This window comes from Tamandua tetradactyla, chromosome 6, assembly GCF_023851605.1.
Source record: "Tamandua tetradactyla isolate mTamTet1 chromosome 6, mTamTet1.pri, whole genome shotgun sequence".
Lineage (NCBI taxonomy): Eukaryota > Metazoa > Chordata > Mammalia > Pilosa > Myrmecophagidae > Tamandua > Tamandua tetradactyla.
The window spans coordinates 128482948-128504151 of NC_135332.1; the positions used below are offsets into that span (position 1 = coordinate 128482948).

The following is a 21204-nucleotide window of genomic DNA, read 5'->3' on the forward strand; positions in this document are numbered from 1 at the left end:
TAGTTTAAGGAATGTACCTCTGGAATGAGAAGGAATCTTGTTTGAATCTGGATGAACCTGGCAGCCTTATCACATAGTTGTGTATTCTTCACCATAATCATTTTTAGAACATTTGTGTCAGTCCAGATGTATCATCCTGTTGCTAGGTATATACCTGGAGGAACTGAGAGTGGGGACACGAATGGACATTTGCACAGGTGCATTTATGGTGGCAGTGTTCCTGATTCGCAATGGATGCGGGTGGCCTAAGGGTACAACAACCGAGGAATGGAAGGGGAAACTGGGGTGTTTTTACATTCAATGGACTGCTGAGCTGCTGCAAGAAGTAATGAAGTTGTGAGGCATGCAACGAGATGAATGAAATTTAAGGACAGTATGTTGACTGAAATGACAGAAATAAAATGACAAGTATTATCATACTTCATTCATATGGACTAACTAAATTATACAAACTCAGAGAACTGAAGTCGAGAGCAGGGGTTATTAGGTTGGGATCTGTTGTAAAGGGTCCTAGATTGTAAGTTTTACAGCAATCACATATATTCAGGAGTTGTAATGATATTTCCAAATTCTGATATCCTGAGCTCTTTCTGTATAACTTGGTCATTCCCTAAAACTTTGGGTGTTTATGTGACACCTGAGACTCAGAGTTAAAAACTCTGAAGCTATGAAAGTCAACATTACCCCATTCAGCAACTCTTTTAAAAAGCTGAAAAAGTGATCAGACTTCATTTAGAGTTATGAATGAAGCTGATCTGGAAGGGCTAAGATAAATCAGAATACTGGGTAGAGAATGACATAGCCCATATTTTCAAACTTCAACCCCTATGTGAGATCGAAGGATGAGATGTTCATTTGGTGCAAAATTTATATTCTGGGTAGCACATCATCATCATAATTACATGGAGTCATGAATAGGACGTGAGATCTTGTTGATTTGCCCAGGTTAGTGTAATGCCCCGATGTATTGGACAGTGAAAAAAGAAATATTTGCAAAATTCCCTTGGGGCTGGGGAGAAAGGAGGAAATATTCACTTCCTCATTTGGAGAATTCCTGATATTCTCGCAGTCAGTGGGGGCAACCAATTATATATATATAGGCTTAGCCCTCAATTCTGGGGCTTGCCCCTATATGAAGCTTATTCCTACAAAGGAGAGACTATGTTTACTGATAATTATGCCTGAGAGGCACCCCTAGAGAACCTCTTTTGTTGTTCAGATGTGACCTCTCTCTCTAAGCCAACTCGGCAGGTGAACTCTTTGCCTTCCCTTTTACCTACGCATGACTTTCGGGGGTATAAAAATCCCTAGCGACATGGGATTTATAATTCTCAGGGATGAGCCAGGACATGGCATGATCAGAATGAGAAAGTCTTCTTGACCAAAAGGGAAAAGAGAGAAATGAGACAAAATAAATCTCAGTGGCTGAGAGATTTCAAACAGAGTTAGGAGGTTATCCTGGAGGTTATTCTTACACATTATATAGATATCCCTTTTTAGCTTATGGGTATTGGAGTGGCTGGTGGGAAGTACCTGAAATTGTTATCTGTGTTCCAGTAGCCTTGATTCTTGAAGAAAACTGTTTGTCTAAATAATTTTTACAATGTGACTGTGTGATTATGAAAACTGTGTATCTGATGCTCCTTTTATCCAGGGTATGGATAGATGGGTAAAAAAAGGGGGGGGGGATAAAATAAATAAATAAATAATAGGGGCAGATTAAGGGTAAAAAATGGGTAAATTGAACTACTGTGGGTCAATGAGAGGGAGGGGTTAGAGATATAGGATATGTGAGTTCTTTTTCTTTCTTTTTACTTCTTTTTCTGGAGTGATACAAATGTTCTAAAAATGATCATGGTAAAGAATATGCAACTATGTGATGATATTGTGAGTCACTGATTGTATAATATGTTTGGACTGTACATGTGTGGATATTTCTTTGTAAAAATAGTTTTAAAAATACAAATAAATCCCTGAGGAGGAACCACATATTGTCTTAATTTCCCAATTTTATGGGCAATTCCTAGATGAAATAATTATTCTGAACGCTTTTAATAATGATGAATAATTCTATTCATAAATCCTTATTAGGCCAATAGCTAATTTATCTATGTGCCTTAGTTGTTTCTTTTAAACTCCATCTTCTTATTGGTGACTAACTATAAAGGGGATGACATTATCTGTAAGTGGTGCTGTAAATTTAATTTTAAAAATTCAACAATTAAGATAAAATTGTTCAATTTTTTCAGTGATAATATTGAATACAAATTTGGGTGGAACACAGCATGGTGGTAAAAATAATGTTCTTACTAAATGAGGAAACCTGTGGAGCAGTAATGTACTTGGAATTGGTTATGGTATATAAATAATTCACAATTGCTTCCAACAAGCTGTGATATTTTATGAATTTATACAGACTGTAATTGTCACATTTGATAAATATTTTATGTATACCCAGAAAACTCAAACTACAAAAATTTAGGTGATTAAATTTATGTTGAATTAAAAAGAAAATATCATGGCATTTAAAACTTTGTCTCTTTGCTGCTTGTTCCATTGCATTTTGAAATGTTTGAGCTTTTGAAAAATCACTGTGTAACGTCTCTAAATTTTGGTAACATTTTGTTCAAAATCACTTGGAAATCTCATCAGGATGGTCAGAAAATTTTTAATTTTAAGCTTTTTAAAGAATTGCAATCATTGAAAGCAGAGCTCATAAATGAAAAAACAATTATATTCTTGCAAAAGGTTCAAAGACGAGAGAAAATAAATTAAACAATAAGGACCCAAAAGGTATTCAATATTTAATTTTGAAGGTCTATTATACTTCGAAATATCTCAACCTGAGGGAAAAGTCTTTGACGGAGCTCCTATTTTTAATTAGATAATTACATTCTGTATAAGAATAAAATGAAATTAAGAATGCCAGTGACTGCATGGTTATCTACAATTGCCAAAACATTTTAAAGAATAAGACATTTTTGACAAGTTTTATTTTATAAAAATATGTCAAAGTACTCTGAATGGAGGTAAAAAGACAGTACTCTTTGGGCTGTGAAAATATTTGGGCTGAAATATTTACACATTTCAATATAAAAATAGAAGTGAGGATATCTTCCATGTGTCATAACTGGCTCTGAGCTTATCAGTATTCTTGGCACCTGTAGAGGAAATGTTTTCTCAATTAAAAATATTATATTTCTGAAGCAAAGTGAAGCAAAAGTGGAAAATGTCAAAATTATTAACTATAATGTGCAACTTTGAAGAAACTTTGAGACAGTTCTATGAAAAATTTAAAACGAGAAGACGGATAATTACAATGTACAGAAAAATGTCAGTGACAGTATTAGAAACAAAGAAATCATAAAAATTGATCAAAATACAGTGGAAAATTACTCAGTTTATATTATTTTTCATATTCAGAGAAGTGATCTATTATTGTTTAATTTTGCTTTCCTTTAAACATATTTTTAAAACATCAAAACATTGTTTTGATGACAACTTTTATAAAATCAGTTTATAAAACAAATTTGTTCATCAATTAAAAGTTTTAAATTATGTTATTTTAATTATTTCAATGCCCCTTTCACTCACAAAGGTGACCCATTAGATACAAGTTATATGCTTACATTTGCTCTATTTGCTGCCACTTTTTCTCTGAGATCCTCTTCAGCACAGAAATCACATTTATATTCATTTACCCGATACCTAGCCCAGTAGCTGGCTTGTTCGGTATGTTCAAAAATCATTTGATAAATGAAAATAAGTGATGTGTGGCCGTTTATTTTCTTCTTCATATAGCCATTGAATAAAATAGGCAGTGCATAAAATAAGGCATCCAGGTATAGGTGTCCACTTTTTCCACTACAATTTTTGTTGGAAAAAAAATACAGTTTGAATCTAAATAAGCCCCATAAATGATCTGATTTAGCAGGTAATTAGTAAGAAGTCCAAGTTTCCACTTTTGTTTGCCCTTGCAGACGAAGCCTGGGAGAATATAGTATTTCCTAGTAACAAATGGGAATCTGGCCAACCAGTGATCTTTGCATTAGCATTCTAATAACCAGAGGCCACCACGCCATAGTGCTATGTCAGAACTAATTTATGAAACTGGGTCCAAAGGTTCATTAAAATGGTCACAATTCAGTGACTGCCCAGTAAAATTAAGCTACAGTTTCATTTTCATAACAGTGAATATTTTAACATACTATTAAGGACATTTTTCAAGTGTTAAAATTAGCTTCCATTACGTGAAGGGAAAAACAACAAGATTAGAAAGCTATTTACTTTTGTACAAAATTGACTTCACTCTCAGCTTCAGGCTCAAAATACTTCAAATGCTCATATTTTTTGAGCACAAGGTGGGCTGTACATGCATTTGCAAGTCTGGTGCATTTTTTTCCTCAGAATAAAATCACTTCGGTGCAGCTCCAGCAAACCACACTACCGTGAACCTATCTGGCCAGGAAATCTCAGGCAGCTCAGCAGGGAGCAGAATGTGCTTCCCCATTCTGCCAGATAAATCTCCTACAGTGTTCATTTAATCATGCACCTGCCTCCAGGCTGCCAAAGCTCCTGGTGAGTGCATGCTTATAGAATGCTCTCAACAGCCAAACCAGATTCAAATGGCATAAATGGTGTGACACCCCAAATCAGGTGAAGAGCAATGAGATGTAGTAGGGAAGGTTCTAGAGTGTGCCTGTGGTGTGGCTCCAGTTCATTTCTGCTGCTGATCCTCAGATAGGCAGCGTCTCCAGGGCAAAGACAGGATTTCCCTGCGCCTATCAGTTCAGTGCCTGGCATCAGCCCACACTCAGTAATCAAGATGATTGTGTGAAGTGAGCTAAGGATATTATTATGAAAGCCATTTAATTTCTCAGTATCTCAACATTTGTATATATGAAGTGAGAATAATGAGTCCTGCTCTGCTTATTTCACAGGATTGTTTTGAAACTCTAAACTAATAAGAACTGTAAAAACACATTTTAATGGTTTGGTGCCTATCCTTGAGTATAACCATACTTAAATAAGTAAACGTATATCCATTCAGTTGTCAAGCTTACAGACTATTTTCTTTATCTTCTGAATTTTTTTATTCATTGGAATAGTAATGAATCCCTAAATCTTCTAAATGTGAACAATAAGACTCTGAATGACCTTTCCTGGCAGCCTATATTCCATGGCTGAATTCTTTAGATTTTTATTTTAACTTGGGCAAGGGGAAAAAAAGCCTAAGGATAAAGATTTTCTTTCTTTTCTTTTTTTTTTTTTATTATATGCTGTATGGTGGGGATCACAATTCATTCTTTTTCCATAGACTTGACTAACCCATTATTGCAGTACCATTTATTGAATTTTTTTGGAGGGGTGGGGAAAAGTGCACAGGCAGGGAATCACAGGTAGAGAATTCTATCGCTGAACTACCCTTGCAACTTCAATATTTTCCTTTTAACTAGTTGTTTCTGGATGATATTTCTTTTAATTTATTTCCTATTTAGAAGATAGCATTGGTAATTTGGATGCTTTATGATACTATAAGTTAGACATGAATATCAAGGTTAAATTTCTCTAGAAAATGATAGATACCATGAGGGGATTGCTAACTATAGATATATGCAGCAAGCAGCCGTTTATTGTAACAGTGTAAATAATATGTAATTTAAATATTAACTTAATTTTTAAAATGGAAACATTCCAAAATTGATTGCATGAAAAAGAATATACGTAAAATATATTTCTGAATTTTTCAAAGAATCTCAAAGCTCTGTTCTGTTTGGGTGTGCCTTCTGAAAAATATTCTATCTCACATACACACAAACACACACATTTGAGTTAAACACAACTGAATGTGTTTCTGTTTTGCAGAATTTTATCTCTTAATACAAAATGGAAATATCCAAGAAGGAGATATATTACAGTATTTTTGCTAAACTTACTTAATATGATACATTTGTTTGGCAATATACCTATTAACATCCTCCAAAAACATTGTACAAATGAATATCACTTTAGGGGAAGTGTTGACTAAGTATGTTTGATTAGACGCACTACACACTATGCAAAGACATGCCCTCTGGCTGCATGAATTTGATGAATAGACTCACTCACTGAGTGTCCACTAGAGAAACAACACTGTGCTGAGTGCGGAAGTTGAGTGAAATGCTTTAGAAGTTCAAAGCCAAGGAACAAATATTCAGCCGTCTGTTCTATTGGTGTGGTGTAGCAGTGGAAAATGAGGTTCCAAAGAAGAAGTCATTTCTATTTGGGTAGAATTGGAGGCATCTTCCCAAGAGTCAAATGCATGTTATAGCAGAATTCCGATACTATTTCATCATGAGTAGTATGCTAACAAGGGCTGGTCATATAAATGTATTGACATGTGGCAGTAATCATTTCTGAGGATGACAATTTAGAATACTACCTGTCTCCATTTGCTTCATCTATTTGCCTCAAATAAGAATAGGTCCAGCTCATTAACTTCTTTCAGTTCTGTAACTTTATGGTTGCAAGGTGTAATGATATTGCTTACTAAGTTTAAAAATAAAGAGGGTATGAATAGCCAGATAATAGGATCCACTGACTTGGTGTACAAGTGCATCTGCATAAGAATTAGGAATTTAATCAGAACTTTTGGGATATGCCAAAAACATTCATTTGAAATAATTAATCCTATACCTTTCTTGAGGATAATATGAGATACCTTAATATTAGTCTTTGGTATGAATCTCATTTTCAAACTCAGGAACTCAAGGTAATGTTTTATAACATACTTTCTCAACGTTTTATTCTGAAGCCCCTATCCTATGTGAGTGACAGAAAATTGAACCTTGTTCATGCTTCCTCTTCCCCCACCTTATGAGAATCTTACACAGTGCCAGCCTTAGGAGATCTGTTTGTCATTGACCACAGTATTTACTGCTAAAATGGCAAGGCCAACAGCTCTTGACATGTAGGAACCTAAGCCTTGGCTTCCAACTAAGCTGGATTGTTCTGAAGACATGATTAAATGTCATATTTTTAAAGACCCCAGCAAAGCTTTATATTCACTACGATCAGCTGAGCTCACTGCCCACTAACTATCTCTTCTTCCTTGACTATCTCCATCCCATTTCAGCCTTCCTCTTTGTCCTCTAAAACCAGGTTTTGGGTGATCTTCAAAATTATGGTGCAAAATATATGAACTTGCATATATAAGTATAAATTTCCATACATTCAAAGGAAAATTCTGCATTTGAACATTACTGTTTAGAAGGAACAAAGGATTTTCTTTTCCATTCTTAACACCTTTGAAGAGAGGCTAATAATATGGGAATGCTGCATTTAACAGCATTTCATGAAAGACTTGCTATCATATGAGAATGCTGTCAAACTCCTAAATGTATCTTCAGAACCCCTGAAACTATATAATTTAGAAAATTCATGCTACAATTTTTGTGTTGATAGACTTGTCTCGGTTTTTTGTTTATTTATGAGAATAATTTTATATTTTCAGTCTATAAGACATAGGATCTAAGCTAGAGACACACAAATTATATCTTATGGTATTTCTTCATGGACATTACCCTGTACTATCATTACAGGGGTTATATAAACAATAGAAATTTGTATTTGTTTCCCTGGCTTTTTTAGTCCAACTCTGTCACACCTGAAATGTTCAGACCTCCTCTGTGTTGGCTGTGCCTTTTTCCAGATCATTTAAGAGACACCCTCTTCACGATTCATTCTCAAATCTGTCCTCAGATCAGAACCCCAAATTATATCCTATTTAAATCAAATTTAAAGTTGTGATTAGGGTCTATAATTATTTTCTCCCAACCAATGATCCCAACTACCCCCAACTGTTCTCCTTTTCCACTTTATCCCAACTAGCCACCTCTGCTAAAACCATTTGCTCACCAAAGCCTCGAATCTTAACAATTATCCTTTACACAACTTACTATTTTTGTTCCCATTTTGTTTTTTAATTCTTTATTGGTTATCAAGTAGATACAAAAGAAAATTTTTTAAATATTTAAGGTATAAAGAATAATCCTATAATAAAACCTGTCCTGGTTTCCTCCTCTATATTGGTGGGAAAGATGTTACCATGGACAATTTAGCAATTCTTTTTATGAACAAAGCTGTATTCCATGCAACTGTTCTTGTGTACTGAGAAATTCTCATGAAAAATGCAAATCAGAAGACTGTCTCATTCTTTATGTTTTTATTAAGCACTCCTGATTCCCTTTAATTTTTTTTTTATTTGGCATAGTTCTTACCTTTTGATATTCCTCTTATTATGTTTGTTACTGACTATACATCTCCCAGCAGCAGAATATAGCTCTCCGCGAGAGCAGGAATTTAAGTCTGTTTTGGGCACAGTATATCCCAAGCACCCATTTCGGTGCACTACTATTCCAGGCATAGAGTACATACTCAATGAATATTTGTTGAATGAATGAATAACACATGACACTGTATGAATTCATAGGCATATGGAAAAAATGAAAACTAAAATTCCATGGCTTACTTTCCTCAAATGGTTTAATACTTTATTAATCCATGCTATTTTTTATGCTTTCAGATATCAACATGGCAGGTGAGCCCAAACCATACAGACCAAAACCTGGAAACAAGCGGCCCCTTTCAGCCCTTTATAGGTAAGTAAGCAAAGCAGTATTTTGCTATACATAGCAGTGAATTCTTACAACTTTGTAAGTTGTACATAAACTATAAAGCATCAGATATTTTGAAGAAAAGTCCCCACTTGGCATAAAGTGCAGGAAAATGCTGATAGTCAAAATATAAATGTACCATACAGCATTGGAAGGGTTCTTGAATATCTAACTTCTCATTTCTGCTTAAACAATCCTTCTAAAATATATTTTTCTGATGAAATGCTCTATGACTCTACCAACTGTAAGGAGAGGTCAGTATGTATTGAGTACTTATGACTTGGCACTAACTATAGGTGTTTTACAAAAGTTGTCTAATTTAATTTAATTTCAGGAGAATTGGGAATTCTAATTATTTACAAGGTCACACCACTGGTAAACAAAGGCACCAATACTCAAACTCATGCTTTCTGATGCTGTACCTTAAATTACTTTCTCCCTATAATTCAGCCTCCTTTGTTACAAAGAACACGCTCCTCTTAACCCTATGTCTTCAAAACAATACATATAGCCCTTCTCTTCTCTAGAAAGACATGTCCACTTTCTTAGACTTTCCTAGTATAGCTGGGTCTGAATCAAACATTCTGGGCTCTCACCTCCAGGTACACCAGTTTATCAGTGTCCCCTCTACATTTCCAATTCCAGATGCTTAGAGTAGACTAGATTAGCACCTTTGTCATTCTGTACTTCTATTGCGTTAAGTAAAATTCAATTAATTTGGGGAGGATGGAAACCATAAACTCATATGATTTTTAGTTATTTTTAAGAGCCACATAAAAAAACTCATTTGCTGCCCTTGAGCCATATGTCCCACTTCATCTACTTTCGCCATTAGCTTTATACTGTAAGATGCTGACTTTGCATCCATCTCTGTTAAATTCCCTTTTGGTAGATTTAGTCATTTGTCCCATGATATTGAGATCTCCTATCGCCCAATTTATTAGGTGCTTTCCCAGATACATACCATCATTCTATCAGTGTCCTCAAGTGAAGAGTTAATGTGAGTGTTGAGCGAAACACCTTTCTTTTCCTGGTATCAGGAAGGTAAAGGAAAATTGAACTGTATGTGTTAAAATTGAGTTTGTTCTGATAGAGTATAGTAAGACGAGCACTCAAAAGATAGCTTGGAACCGTTTCTTTGTCTTTGTTCTCCAAAAACTGGTATTTCTCCTTTTCAGCCACTTACAGCCTCATCGGCTTAGGTATAAAAGAGGGTCAGAAGTAAATGAACTCTGAGGTCCTGTTCAAGATGATCACAGCTCTCCCTAATGTATGACTATCAGCGATTTAAAAGTATATATTTAAGGATATTGCAACTGCTCTTATTACTTTGGCTGTTTGAATTTATTTAACTTTAATAAAATTGTTTATATAAAAGTGGAAAGCTACTTAACAGAATTCATAATTAGGCATAGCAGTACGGATGTGAAAGAGTTGAAATGAAGTCAACAAAAGGCAAATGACACTTTCTGTACCTTGCTTGAAGTAACCAAGAAATGCAAATTATTTTTATCAGATTCATTGTTAAATGTATGCATGGAGCTCAGCTCGTGCAGAACATTGGGAAAGTCATATTTTCAATTACTTTTTTAAAAGCTCACAATGGCTTTTTTCTCATCAAGGAGTTACCACTGGCTGCACAGTGATGTTAATTTTCATATCTTCCCTTTTCTTGGATTGTTTTGATTTTCTTATGAGAATAGGAGCTCATGACAAGAAACAAATGTCTTTATAACTGTTATTTCTCTATTACTAAATTACATTGAATTGTGAATCCGAAAGAATTAGAAGGAGAATTTCATTTATATCAGCTATATTGGATAGAATCACAGTGAGAAAGTGCTAATTTATCTTGTTTTTATTTGTTTATACAAATTAAGGCTGGGGTACTCTGCAATGGCACGGCAGTAACAAAGAGAACAAAAGGAAATGAATGTGCAGTTGAGAACACTCTTTTATACATATTTTCTCATTCTTACATAAGCTTAATAATAATGTCTTTCTTTTATGTGGATAAACTATGTTATCCTAGTCATTACTCTTCTATTCAACACAGAACTCCCCAAGGTTGTTATTATCAGCCTCACTTCATACATGAGAAAACTAAGTCTCAAAGACTATAAAAGACTTGCTGAAAGTGAAATAACAAGATTGGGAACAGAACTCTGGTTCAGCCTCCAACTCCAGTGATCTTGTCACTATATCACCTGCTACCACCTAAATGAGACCAATTATAAAACACACAGATTTCCTGGCCGCTAAAAGTAATACTAAATTGTACATCTGTCCATGAATACCATGCCAGTAGGTGCCAGAGGAAAAAGTGAGCACCAGGTACAGCGTAAGAACACCAGATTTTTCATCTATTTGCATGGTTATAGGACACAGGTTTTGAGCTTCAAGTTCCTTATCTAAAATAATAATTGCATAATTTTCTCAAGTGGATAAAGATGCAAAAATTAGGTGAAAGCACCAAGCATATTGTAGGGAGAATGGTAGCAGCTGAGAAGAAAAAAAGGAAGTGTCTTCTGCTTTCCTATGCTTCACATCTTTAGTTCTGTTCCCTTATCTATAAAATCAACGAGCTAGAATTGGACTGATTCGTTCATTCACACAAGACATTTGTTGTATATCTGGTTCTAGGCACTGTGAGAGCTGCTGTTCTAGGCAAATGGCACAGTAAAAACCACGACCACAGGGTGAGGAGAGAGGAGAGCACATAATGAAACTAATTTATTTTTATTGTTATAGGCAATCTCTGATTAACCTTCCTGCTTTAAGCTTCTATGTCTCCATGACTATTCCATTGGGGGATAAAAATTATCTGCTGTCATATTTTCTTCTTCACCTACATCCTCTTTATCTCCATCATCAACTACAAAACCATATTTGCATACGATATCCAGTGAGGTATAAACTGACTTTGTTATTTCTTTTAATAGGGTTTTTCAGTATAGCAAAATACCCTTCAATAAGTGCTAAATTAACATACATGGAAGATACTAAAATAAATAAAACACAGTGAGACTGTAAGAGGTTTAGTATCTTATGCGTGAACTAGATTCATAAATAAATAAGGACCCTGTTTCCGTTTCCTAGCTGCTGAAAGGAGTACCATACTCTGGGATGGTGCAAACGTGAATTTATTGGCTCAATGTGATGAGGCTGGGAGAAGTCCAAAATTGAGGGGTCAGCAAGGCAATGCTTTTTCTCTGAAGATTGGCATTCTGGAGCTGGCTGCTGAGGATCCTTGGTCCTTGGCTTTTCTGTCACATGGCAGTACAATGTCCTCTCCTTTCTCTTCCTGGTTCCATTGGCTTCCAGCTCCTCTCCATGACCTCCCTCTGAAGGTCTGAATTTCATTCTTTTTATAAAAGACTCCAGAAATCCAGATCTGGGCCACACCTCACCTGAAGTAACGTCTTTGAAATCCTATTTACAATGGGTCCACAACCATGGAATGTGGACAACAACCAAGATCATAGTCAAACTGAGCTACACAGTTCCATCCACTGCAGACACCCTAACTGAACTATGCATAGAATTTGAGAATAAAATAAACGAGGAAGTGACTGATTCCACCTAGGGAATAGATTGAAAAGTCTGGGTAAATTAAAGAAGAATGACACTTGAATTGGCTTCTGTGCAAGCAGGCATTCATACAGTTGACAAAGTTAAAGGGCGTGCCAGGCCGAGAAAACATGTGCCGAGGCATAGGCACAGGAAAAGAAAAGAGGACCTCAGGATGGGAGCTAGGAGAACCTACAAGGTGGAGAAAGGTAGCCTGGAATATTATTGTGGTGCAAGCTGCGAGAATTCCTAGATAGCAAATTAAGGAGATGTGGGCTTTTATTCTGCAGACAAAAGAAGCAATTTGAATATGATGACCTATTGGAGATGGCATGTGAGAGGGAGTAAAAGTCACAGATACCTCAAAAGATTCCACCTTGGGGCAACTGGGGGAACGATCATGAGATGCTGAGGAAAGAAATAGGAAAGACATGATGAGCAACGATAGGCTTAGGAGTAGTGTTAGGAGAAGGAAGCAAAAATAAATTATTTCAGTTCTGGACATGAATTCATAAGGACAGTGAATTCATTAAAATAGCATTTGTAATACAAATGTCTCCCATTAGAGGCTATTTATAAATGAAATATAATTAATCACTTGTTAACATTTCATTAATATTGGACCTGGTCCTAATAGTGAATAGAAAATCCATTCTCTAGGGAACATATTGTAACTTTTAATAAATTACTGCTTCAGATGTGCTATGTACATAACACAGTATCTATGCTGCTCTGAAATAATAATTCTCCCCCAGGAAGGGAGTTTTCCAGCATGCCAAGTTCCAATTAATGATAAGTAATTGCTAAATGAAAATAATTGTTTGATGGTTTTACTTCTGCTTGCAAAGGAGACAGACCTTCCTCTCTGATGTGAGAATGAACAAAGGTACCGGAGAACAAAGATCCTATTTATCAGAGTGAACAAGTACAGGTTTTCATTCACCAAGAGGCAGCCCTCACAATGGCAGGGAACATAGCTCTGTAAGACATGTAATGCATAAAGTGTCACCTCATTCATTTCATAGAAATTATTTGGTTATCATTCCCAAATACGGTTTTGTGGCTGTCATATGGAAGCACATCCCCATCCCACATAGATGCCCGTGGGACTCGAGAATGTCACAATGAGTAACTTTAAGACACCAGAAGATTGTCACAGAATAGCCTATAGTTACCAGTATCACCATTTTAAGATCACCAAAACTGCTGGTGGTACCCATAAGTGTGAGTTATGCCATGAGAATGAGAATTTCAGTGATCATAAAACTATCAGTGCATGGCTCAAATAAGGTGAATTTATGCAGTAAGGTATCTAGGGGGACACTTTGGACTACATGGTTCTTATTATCCTTCATGGTGACTCCAGCATATCATAGGAAATGGGACCTTTGAAGTGCCTCCAAAATGTCCCTAGAACCTTGACAATGGAAATGAAAGGAATGAAAGCTAATTTCTCCTTTTGCTAAATAACAAAAATTAATATGGAGAAAAAGTATTTCAGGCATCTCAATGTCATTGACGTTCCCTGTTTGATGAAAAATTGCAACTGATCATTTATTTATTTTCTGTCCCCTTTCACAGTGTCAAGGCTAACACCCACTCACCTTTCAGACACTTACTACTTCCACTGTCAATGTCTTCCTTTACACTGGCAAAGGCCTCTATGTCATCTACTAGCCAGGTGGGTCTTATCAGAAACCCATGGAGAGGCAGACTCTGTGATTTTCAAAGTGTTTTTTCAAAGAAGCAAATTTTTTTGTCCTACTATCCATAATAAAGCATCCTGTCCTTCCAAAATTGGCTAGAGCCCGAGAACTGGCATGCATGCCTGCAAGGTTCATTTTGAAAGTATGTTGTTGCCGGGTCTGTGTAGCAAATGGCAGTTTCTTTTTTCTGCTTCTGAGTCAGTCTTCCTGTGCAACCACATTCCTGGCATGGAAGAGTGTATTGGCCAATATCCACAAAAACAAATCCTAAAAACTATTTGCTTCTAAAGTTCAAAGCTGAATATCCATACATCCAAGTAATTGAGGGTGAGTTCTCTCTAATTCCTAGTTCCCAATCAAACATCGAAATGCCTTTGAGCCAGAATAGGTTCCAAATACTTACTTTGTGAATGGTTTAAAATTGTGCAAACATTTTATATGAGTACATTTACTGGGAAACATGTTAGGCAGACCTGGCACTTATGTTATCAGCAGTTTGAACTTGAGCTCTTTTTCCTCAGGTTCATCAGCTGCATAATAGAAAACATAAAAGATTCCTACAGGATGATTTATTTAAAGATCCTATAACTATTCTAGATGCTTTAGAAATTTGTGTTATCATCATCATTATTATTCAAAGACAAAGATCTCTAATAAAGTATTTTAGGAGGTGTTTTCAAATGACCCTTTAGTTATGATGATATTGTTAAAATTCATACAATTAACTAAGCAGGCAAACATTTCCCATGGCCATCTAACAAAGAAGAGATAATTTTTTAGAAAGATTACTTTTACTGATAGTATGTCCTCATATTTCAATGCTAATAAAAGCTAACTTATAGATCTTTTACTCTAAAATGTTTATAGAAATGCTGACACAATATGCTTTTCAATAGTTCAGCTGGGGGAAATTTTCTATTTGGTTAAATAATGACCTATTTACATTTTGTTTTCCTTCGTGTTTTCCATGCATAAATATTCCTTATTTTTTTGTGCATGAAGATCCAGATCTGTTTGTAAATGAAAGTCGCATTTCAGGGACAAGAGAGACTGGATGGTGCAATTCCTTACTGTAGAGAACCTATCTCCAAGGTTTTATGATTTACGTTGCTGGTGTTCAGGTTGTTTGGAAGGTTATTGTTCTGTGTGTTTGTTTTTAAGTAATTTATCAAAAAAATAAACAAAAGCAAAACCATGTCATCAATATGGAAAAGAGTAGCTGTCAAAATCCAAGAATTGGATGAGAATTAAGGGCAGGATAGGTAGGTAGAATCAGAACAAGAGTTTAATCACACTAAGAAAGCTTATGCAATGACAAGATATTACAAGTGTGCATCAGATTTAGCTATGAGATTCCTGGCAGCCAAGGCAAAAAAAAGGGAGCATGATCATTTATGTAACAATCTAGTAAAAGAAAGAACTTCAATGTGTAAGGAGAAAATATTTTTTCCTAACTCCATGGAGAGAAATGTATCACTTAGGCCTTTATATGAAATCGTCTAAACAGTGTAACAGGCAGCACACTGAGTAGCAGTTACACATGACACATACACATGCAAAAAAGTGTTTTAAGCAGATGGCATTTTTCTTATGAAGTCTTTCAATAAAAGCCGAGGATAATTATTTTACTCATTTTACCAGAATAAAATAGCTCTGATATTAATTGAATATTCCCAAGCTCCCCCAGCCCATGTGTAAAAATAGAGAAACATTAAAGAAGTAGTTCAAATATTACTGACCACCAATATTTCTTTCTCCTTTTTATTGTACCCAAATTGTAGAGCACCCAAACTGGGCTGCTTTTACTTCAACATTTTAGAAGTCTTTAGTCAAATGTTTCTTTCTGTTTAAATGTATTGTAGCTTCCCACAAAGCTTACTGAAAACTCCCGTGGTGACTGGGCTGGGGGTCAAATCCAGTAGCAGACTCTACATTTTTACAAGTCACTATTGCTTATTTTGCTATAACAATTTCAACATTCCTAGCCCATTCCTCCTGATCTTCATTTCTATGGCGACTTAGTTTGACTAATTCTAGGTAGATATTTCTACTTAACATCCGTCAGCCCCTGCTCCAAGACCCAAGCTCTTTCTATTGCTTTTTTCCATCAGTGCCCCTGCTTGTGCACCCATATTTACTCCCCAGTTCCCCTGCCTCCCTCAAGTTCCAAACCAGCATGCTGAGCCCTCTCTGTGCTTAAATTAACTCTGCAGTCCCTGACCTGGGGGCTGTTCATGACCTTTACAGAAATCTAAATGAGAGAGTTCTTCACTGCTCTATGAATGCACATAAGTAAAATCCAAAGAACCCACTGAAACATCTAGAGAATACAGAAAGAGAGTCAATGTTAAACACTGCCAACGCCGGTTCCCAACCATACTTGTCGACCAGGAGCTTGTCTGCCCCGACCTTTGTGCTCCTCACTCCTCTTCAGCGCCCTCAGGCTCCGCTTCTGCCCAGGAGGAGCTGGGGAGGAAAAAAACTCCTCTTGGAAAAATAAAGGTGAATTCAACTCCAGACCCCTTTCCATGGAGAGCAGGCAACCGAAAGCTGGAAGAAGGGATAAGCTTTCATTTTAAATGAAATTGGAAATTTTAACAATATGGCCTGCAGATTTTATTTGCTAACGTGAGACTTTTAATGCCTCATTGAATTGATCAGTGGATTCTTCATTTTCCCCAAATCTTCTAATTTCCCTCTTGATTTTATCCATATGACAGGGGAAAACTAGGGCCACAAAACTGGTTTGAAGAAGAGTGGGGTAATAAGGTTAAGTCATTTCCTGATTTGTCCAGCCCTTCTGACATAATGGTTAGCAACCAACCCAAAGAGGGTAATTATTGCTTATTTACTTGTATTTGCTGTTCTCACTGGAATGTATGTCTTGTTCATTGGTATGGCATATAGTAAGTGCTCACTAAATATTTGTTGCTTGATTAAATGAATGAATACATGAAATAGTTATGTATTTTAAGACCTTCTTTTCTGTTTCCCTTTTTCAAAGTTCATAATATTGCTAATAGGTAATGTAAGATGTCCCAGCAAGTCAAAACATCAACAACAAAAGAAAATGAAGATCTGATGCAAATACATAGTAATCATTCATTCAATAAATAATACAGATACCCAAAAATGGATGTCAAAACTGGGATTTTGCCTGTAGTTATAACAAAAGCATGAAACCCAGTGTTAAGCTTCTATAATATGAAAATAAATCATAGTTTCCATGAGAAAAATTATGCTGTAAAGGCTTCAGTCCTCCAAAGAGTCACTCCAAGAAGCAATCTACTTGTTCTCATGATTTTTTATTTTTAAATTTTTTTACTTTGGATTCACTGCAACTGTCAGGTTAGTATTATGAATAAGGGTAGGAGTTCTGTGTTATCAAGGCCAAAAACTCCAAATTACTAAACACTCCTCACAAACCACCCCTCCCCTCTTTTAGGATACCAAGGGAGCTTATGTACACAAGAAAGAGCTGCCAAGCAGAAATACACATGTGATGCCACGAATAATTGCACTAGTGTCCAGTAAGACTCCATGAAGTTCCCAAGATAAACTACAGAGCAAGTCACACAGACTTCTTTCTAGCCAAATTACCATCCTGTGACAAACTGTATAAAACTCTTATAAAAGTGATGTTCCCCAATGCCTATCTCCACATAGTAAGCCCAGGTCCAAATTGCCTACATAACTGCATGTTTGGAAGACTCAGAGAGCAAGAGTGGGATGACTCCTTAGACGGCTTGTTTACCAATCCCCAAGAACTGGAAGAAAGAGTTTTACACAGTGACCTCTTGCCTTGTTTTTTAATACAAGGTGAGGTGGTGGGAAGAAATGGAAAAGGAACAGTAAACCTAGCATAGGATGGATGGGGCTGAAATTTCACCTCATCTTTACAGTTGGCAGTTACAAATGAAGAAACTTAGCTCTCTTCTTCCAGTTGTTGACTTTATTGAACTTCGAACGCTGCAATCTGTCATGAAATAGTTGCTGTCAAAGATCCCCCTGTCAGTACTCTCTTGTGATGGTCGTTTTTGCTGTATGTTCTTTGTGTCTGACTTTCTTTGTGTTCTTCATGGTTCATGTCATGTGGTGTTGAGGTTAGAGTGCAGACAGCAGCCCTGCTGGTCCCTACTGGAGCTTCAGAGGCAGATGTGTACCCAGCATTACTGGATCATTGAGCAAGTGCTCCCTGCCTGGAATAAAAATGCTCTGCGGGTTTTATCTTACAAAGGGCAACAAACTTGTTAGTTCAAAAGTTGAAACTTCTTCAATGTCAGTCCTCACCTCTTTTGTTTTTAGAATATTGCTGTTTTTCAGGGTCTTTGGATCCAGGAACCTATTCCTTCTATTAGGATAGGCCTTGCTAGAGAATTTATGACCTTTGAAATTTCTACTAAAGATCTATCCATAAGCTGATTGTTTTTAATTTTGAATAGTTACCTTATTGCTTTTTCTTTGCACTCCAAGAGTTGCTATTTCTCCCACCTTCTCAATCTACAAGTTATATGCAAGATCCCAGGATGTTTTCCATCCATAAGACCACACGTAAAGAGCATGAGAGAAACTGATGTATGTCTAAGACTTGTCTCTGAATGAAATAAACTAGGGTGAAAGACTAAGTCTTCAGTGTTGGAGTGCTCCCTTTCATCACACACAAGGTAAACCAAGATTCACAGAGAATGAACAACCAGCCGAGAAGTGGCAGAGTTGGGGCTGGGACTCAGGCTTCCCTCTCTTTCTAAACTTGTACTATCTGTTTCCTCTTCCAATTTCAAGATTTAGATTTTTGCCTCATTTTCCCTTTAAAGTACAATGGAGAATGATATTTAAGAACTTATTTAGGTAAGAATAATGCTAAATTTCATTTTATTGTGCCTCTTCCTGGGCTGTTAGAACCTTTCCACATTTCTCTGATTGCACCCATGAAGCACAGGCCAGGGCTTCTCACATGTGCACTGGCCACTTATCTTCCAACAACTGCAAGGATAAAAATAATTAAAAGCATCACATGTAGAAGGGAATGCTTTAGCCCATGCAAAATGAAGAGAAAAGATAGGAATAATGGCAATATAAATGGACATGATTGGATTGATGGAAAACCAAACAGCTCTTTTTCCTGTCAACTTGTCTCACCCTTACAATGTGAAATATTTTTTAATAAAAATATTATTTTTACTAAAAAAAATCATTTTGTAAAATTAACTAATTCTATTATTTTTATAAAATGTTTTGCCCCTTATCAATTAAAGTTTGAAAATACCTGTCATAAATTATGAATTAATAGAAAGTTTATAGAAAGCAGCTTTTTAAATTTTAATTATAAGGCAGTTCTTCAAGGAACAAAAGTGAAATTTATAAGTTTCTTAGCTCTGGTTGGCTTTACATATATTAATTAGAAAATGGTCTATGATTTCCATGTAAAAATCACAAAATCTACTTGGTGTCCTTGTGAGAGGAATTCTTCTGATTGAATTATAGGTACTGGGAATAAAGCTAGAAATGCTGCCACTTACTACTCCTAGTTAGATGATAAGAAAAAATGACACAGTCTCGTTTGATTATCAGTTGGCCATATATGATGAGTGCTTCACGCAAAAATTCATCCTTTTGTAAAGTAATTGACTCAAACTTTCAAAATTTCTTTCTAGTGGAATTATAGCATGCTTGATAATTCATCCTTATTTATATTGTTAAATATTAGAACACTCAGGGATCTTCTCCCACTTTTCCCATCTCCAAGTGCTGACATATATTTCACATTTCTTTTCCCTATTGTGGAATAAAAGTACAAGAGGCTTGTTTTGAGTTAAGAATATTATATTGAAAATAAAACTTATATGCCATATCATTTGCACTTTAAAATTTGTTTGAACTATCTCCTGGTGTTTTCCACTTATCTGTCAGGATAACTTAATCCTGAAAAGATGGTGGTCGTTAGACAGTCAGGTAACTTATAGATCAAGTCCTACATCTGAGCCTACCTACCTATGCCAATTAAGTGATCATAAGCAAGTGATTAAACTTCATTTAAGCCCAGTTTTCTCACAAGGTATCAGACTAAACCATTTCTTAGTTTATTCCCATCTCTAGCATTCTGAGATACTGCTATTTACTTTCTAATTTGGAGATTAAAGTAAGGCAGTCATGCTTCATTATCAAATTTAGTCCTTTTCTCCTTCAAAATCTATCCAGCATCTTAAATACATTCATATTCGTTGACTAAGAAATTCCATTTCTGGGATTGTATCTAAGGAAATAATCTTAAATATTTTTAAAATGTAAAAAAATATATATATGAAATTATTCCCAAAGAAGATATTTGCAGTTTTATTTATAATAGAGAGTAATCTGATCCAAGAACATTTTAAGCAACAATGGATATGATGAATCCATTAGATGGAATGGTCTTGCACCATTGGAATAATATTCATGAAGCCTGAATAATGATATAGGGTAAGGACTTATATCTTAATTAGAGAAAAGTAGAAACAAAATGACATAAAAAGCATGAACAAAGCTATTTAAAATAACAAATGAAAACTATACAGGGTGGGCCACAGTGGCTCAGTGGTAGAGTTCTCACCTGCCATGCTGGAGACCCAGGTTCAATTCCTGGGACCTGCCCATGCCAAAAGAAAAAACTATACAGAGAAAAAATATAAATAAATAGAATAAAATATTAACTGCAATCATCTTGGAATGGTGGGAATATGGATTTTTTTTTGTAAATCTAATATATAATGCAAATTTCCTTTAATAAGACTTTTAGAACCAAACGAGGAGAATTATTTAAAAATCAGGTTTTTCCAGAAGGCAGTAATGACCTGCTTTATTATGCTATTAATGAACACCTTACAAAAGCACCTACGCAGACAATGATGAGGATATTATTGTAGCTAGTGTTGGACAAAACCAGTTAAATAGATACAGTCCTTCATCTTTAGCACCAAACTCTGTTAGTCACCACATTGTTAGAGAGGTTACTTTTCTAATAGGGTGACTTCATTAGCATTAGTTCAGCGCAGTCTGAACAGCCCTGGTTGTTGAAGTCGTTCCAGGCAGTGCTAAACTGCCGGCAGTGGCCTGTCAGTCAGGGCCACCTCAGGCCTAGGAGCTCAGTGTACAGAGGGAAGTACGAGGAGCAGGGGAGAGCAGCTGAAGTCATCTACTCTTCAAAACTGGAAAAGTCAAAATTTATGAGCCCTTAAGTGGTGCAATAAAATAAGTAACCAAGATTGCATGGTGATGGCAGTTCTGACTACAGATTA

The 21204-nt window shown here is 35.9% G+C and overlaps 1 protein-coding gene across 16 annotated transcripts in view; it reads left to right on the plus strand.

The window, feature by feature from the left end:
• Positions 1–21204, plus strand: part of RALYL (RALY RNA binding protein like) — a 741752-nt gene that overhangs the window by 594870 nt on the left and 125678 nt on the right. For 15 of the 16 annotated variants that reach the window (XR_013178318.1, XR_013178319.1, XR_013178316.1 and 12 more), the window contains one exon: positions 8564–8639. Coding sequence is in view for 12 of the 16 variants with exons in the window: in XM_077167112.1 (XP_077023227.1) it covers positions 8564–8639 (76 nt within the window). In the remaining 4 variants the exon portion in view is untranslated. Of the gene's footprint in view, positions 1–8561; positions 8640–21204 lie in introns of all 16 variants that reach the window. The other variant, XM_077167109.1, reaches the window with a different exon arrangement.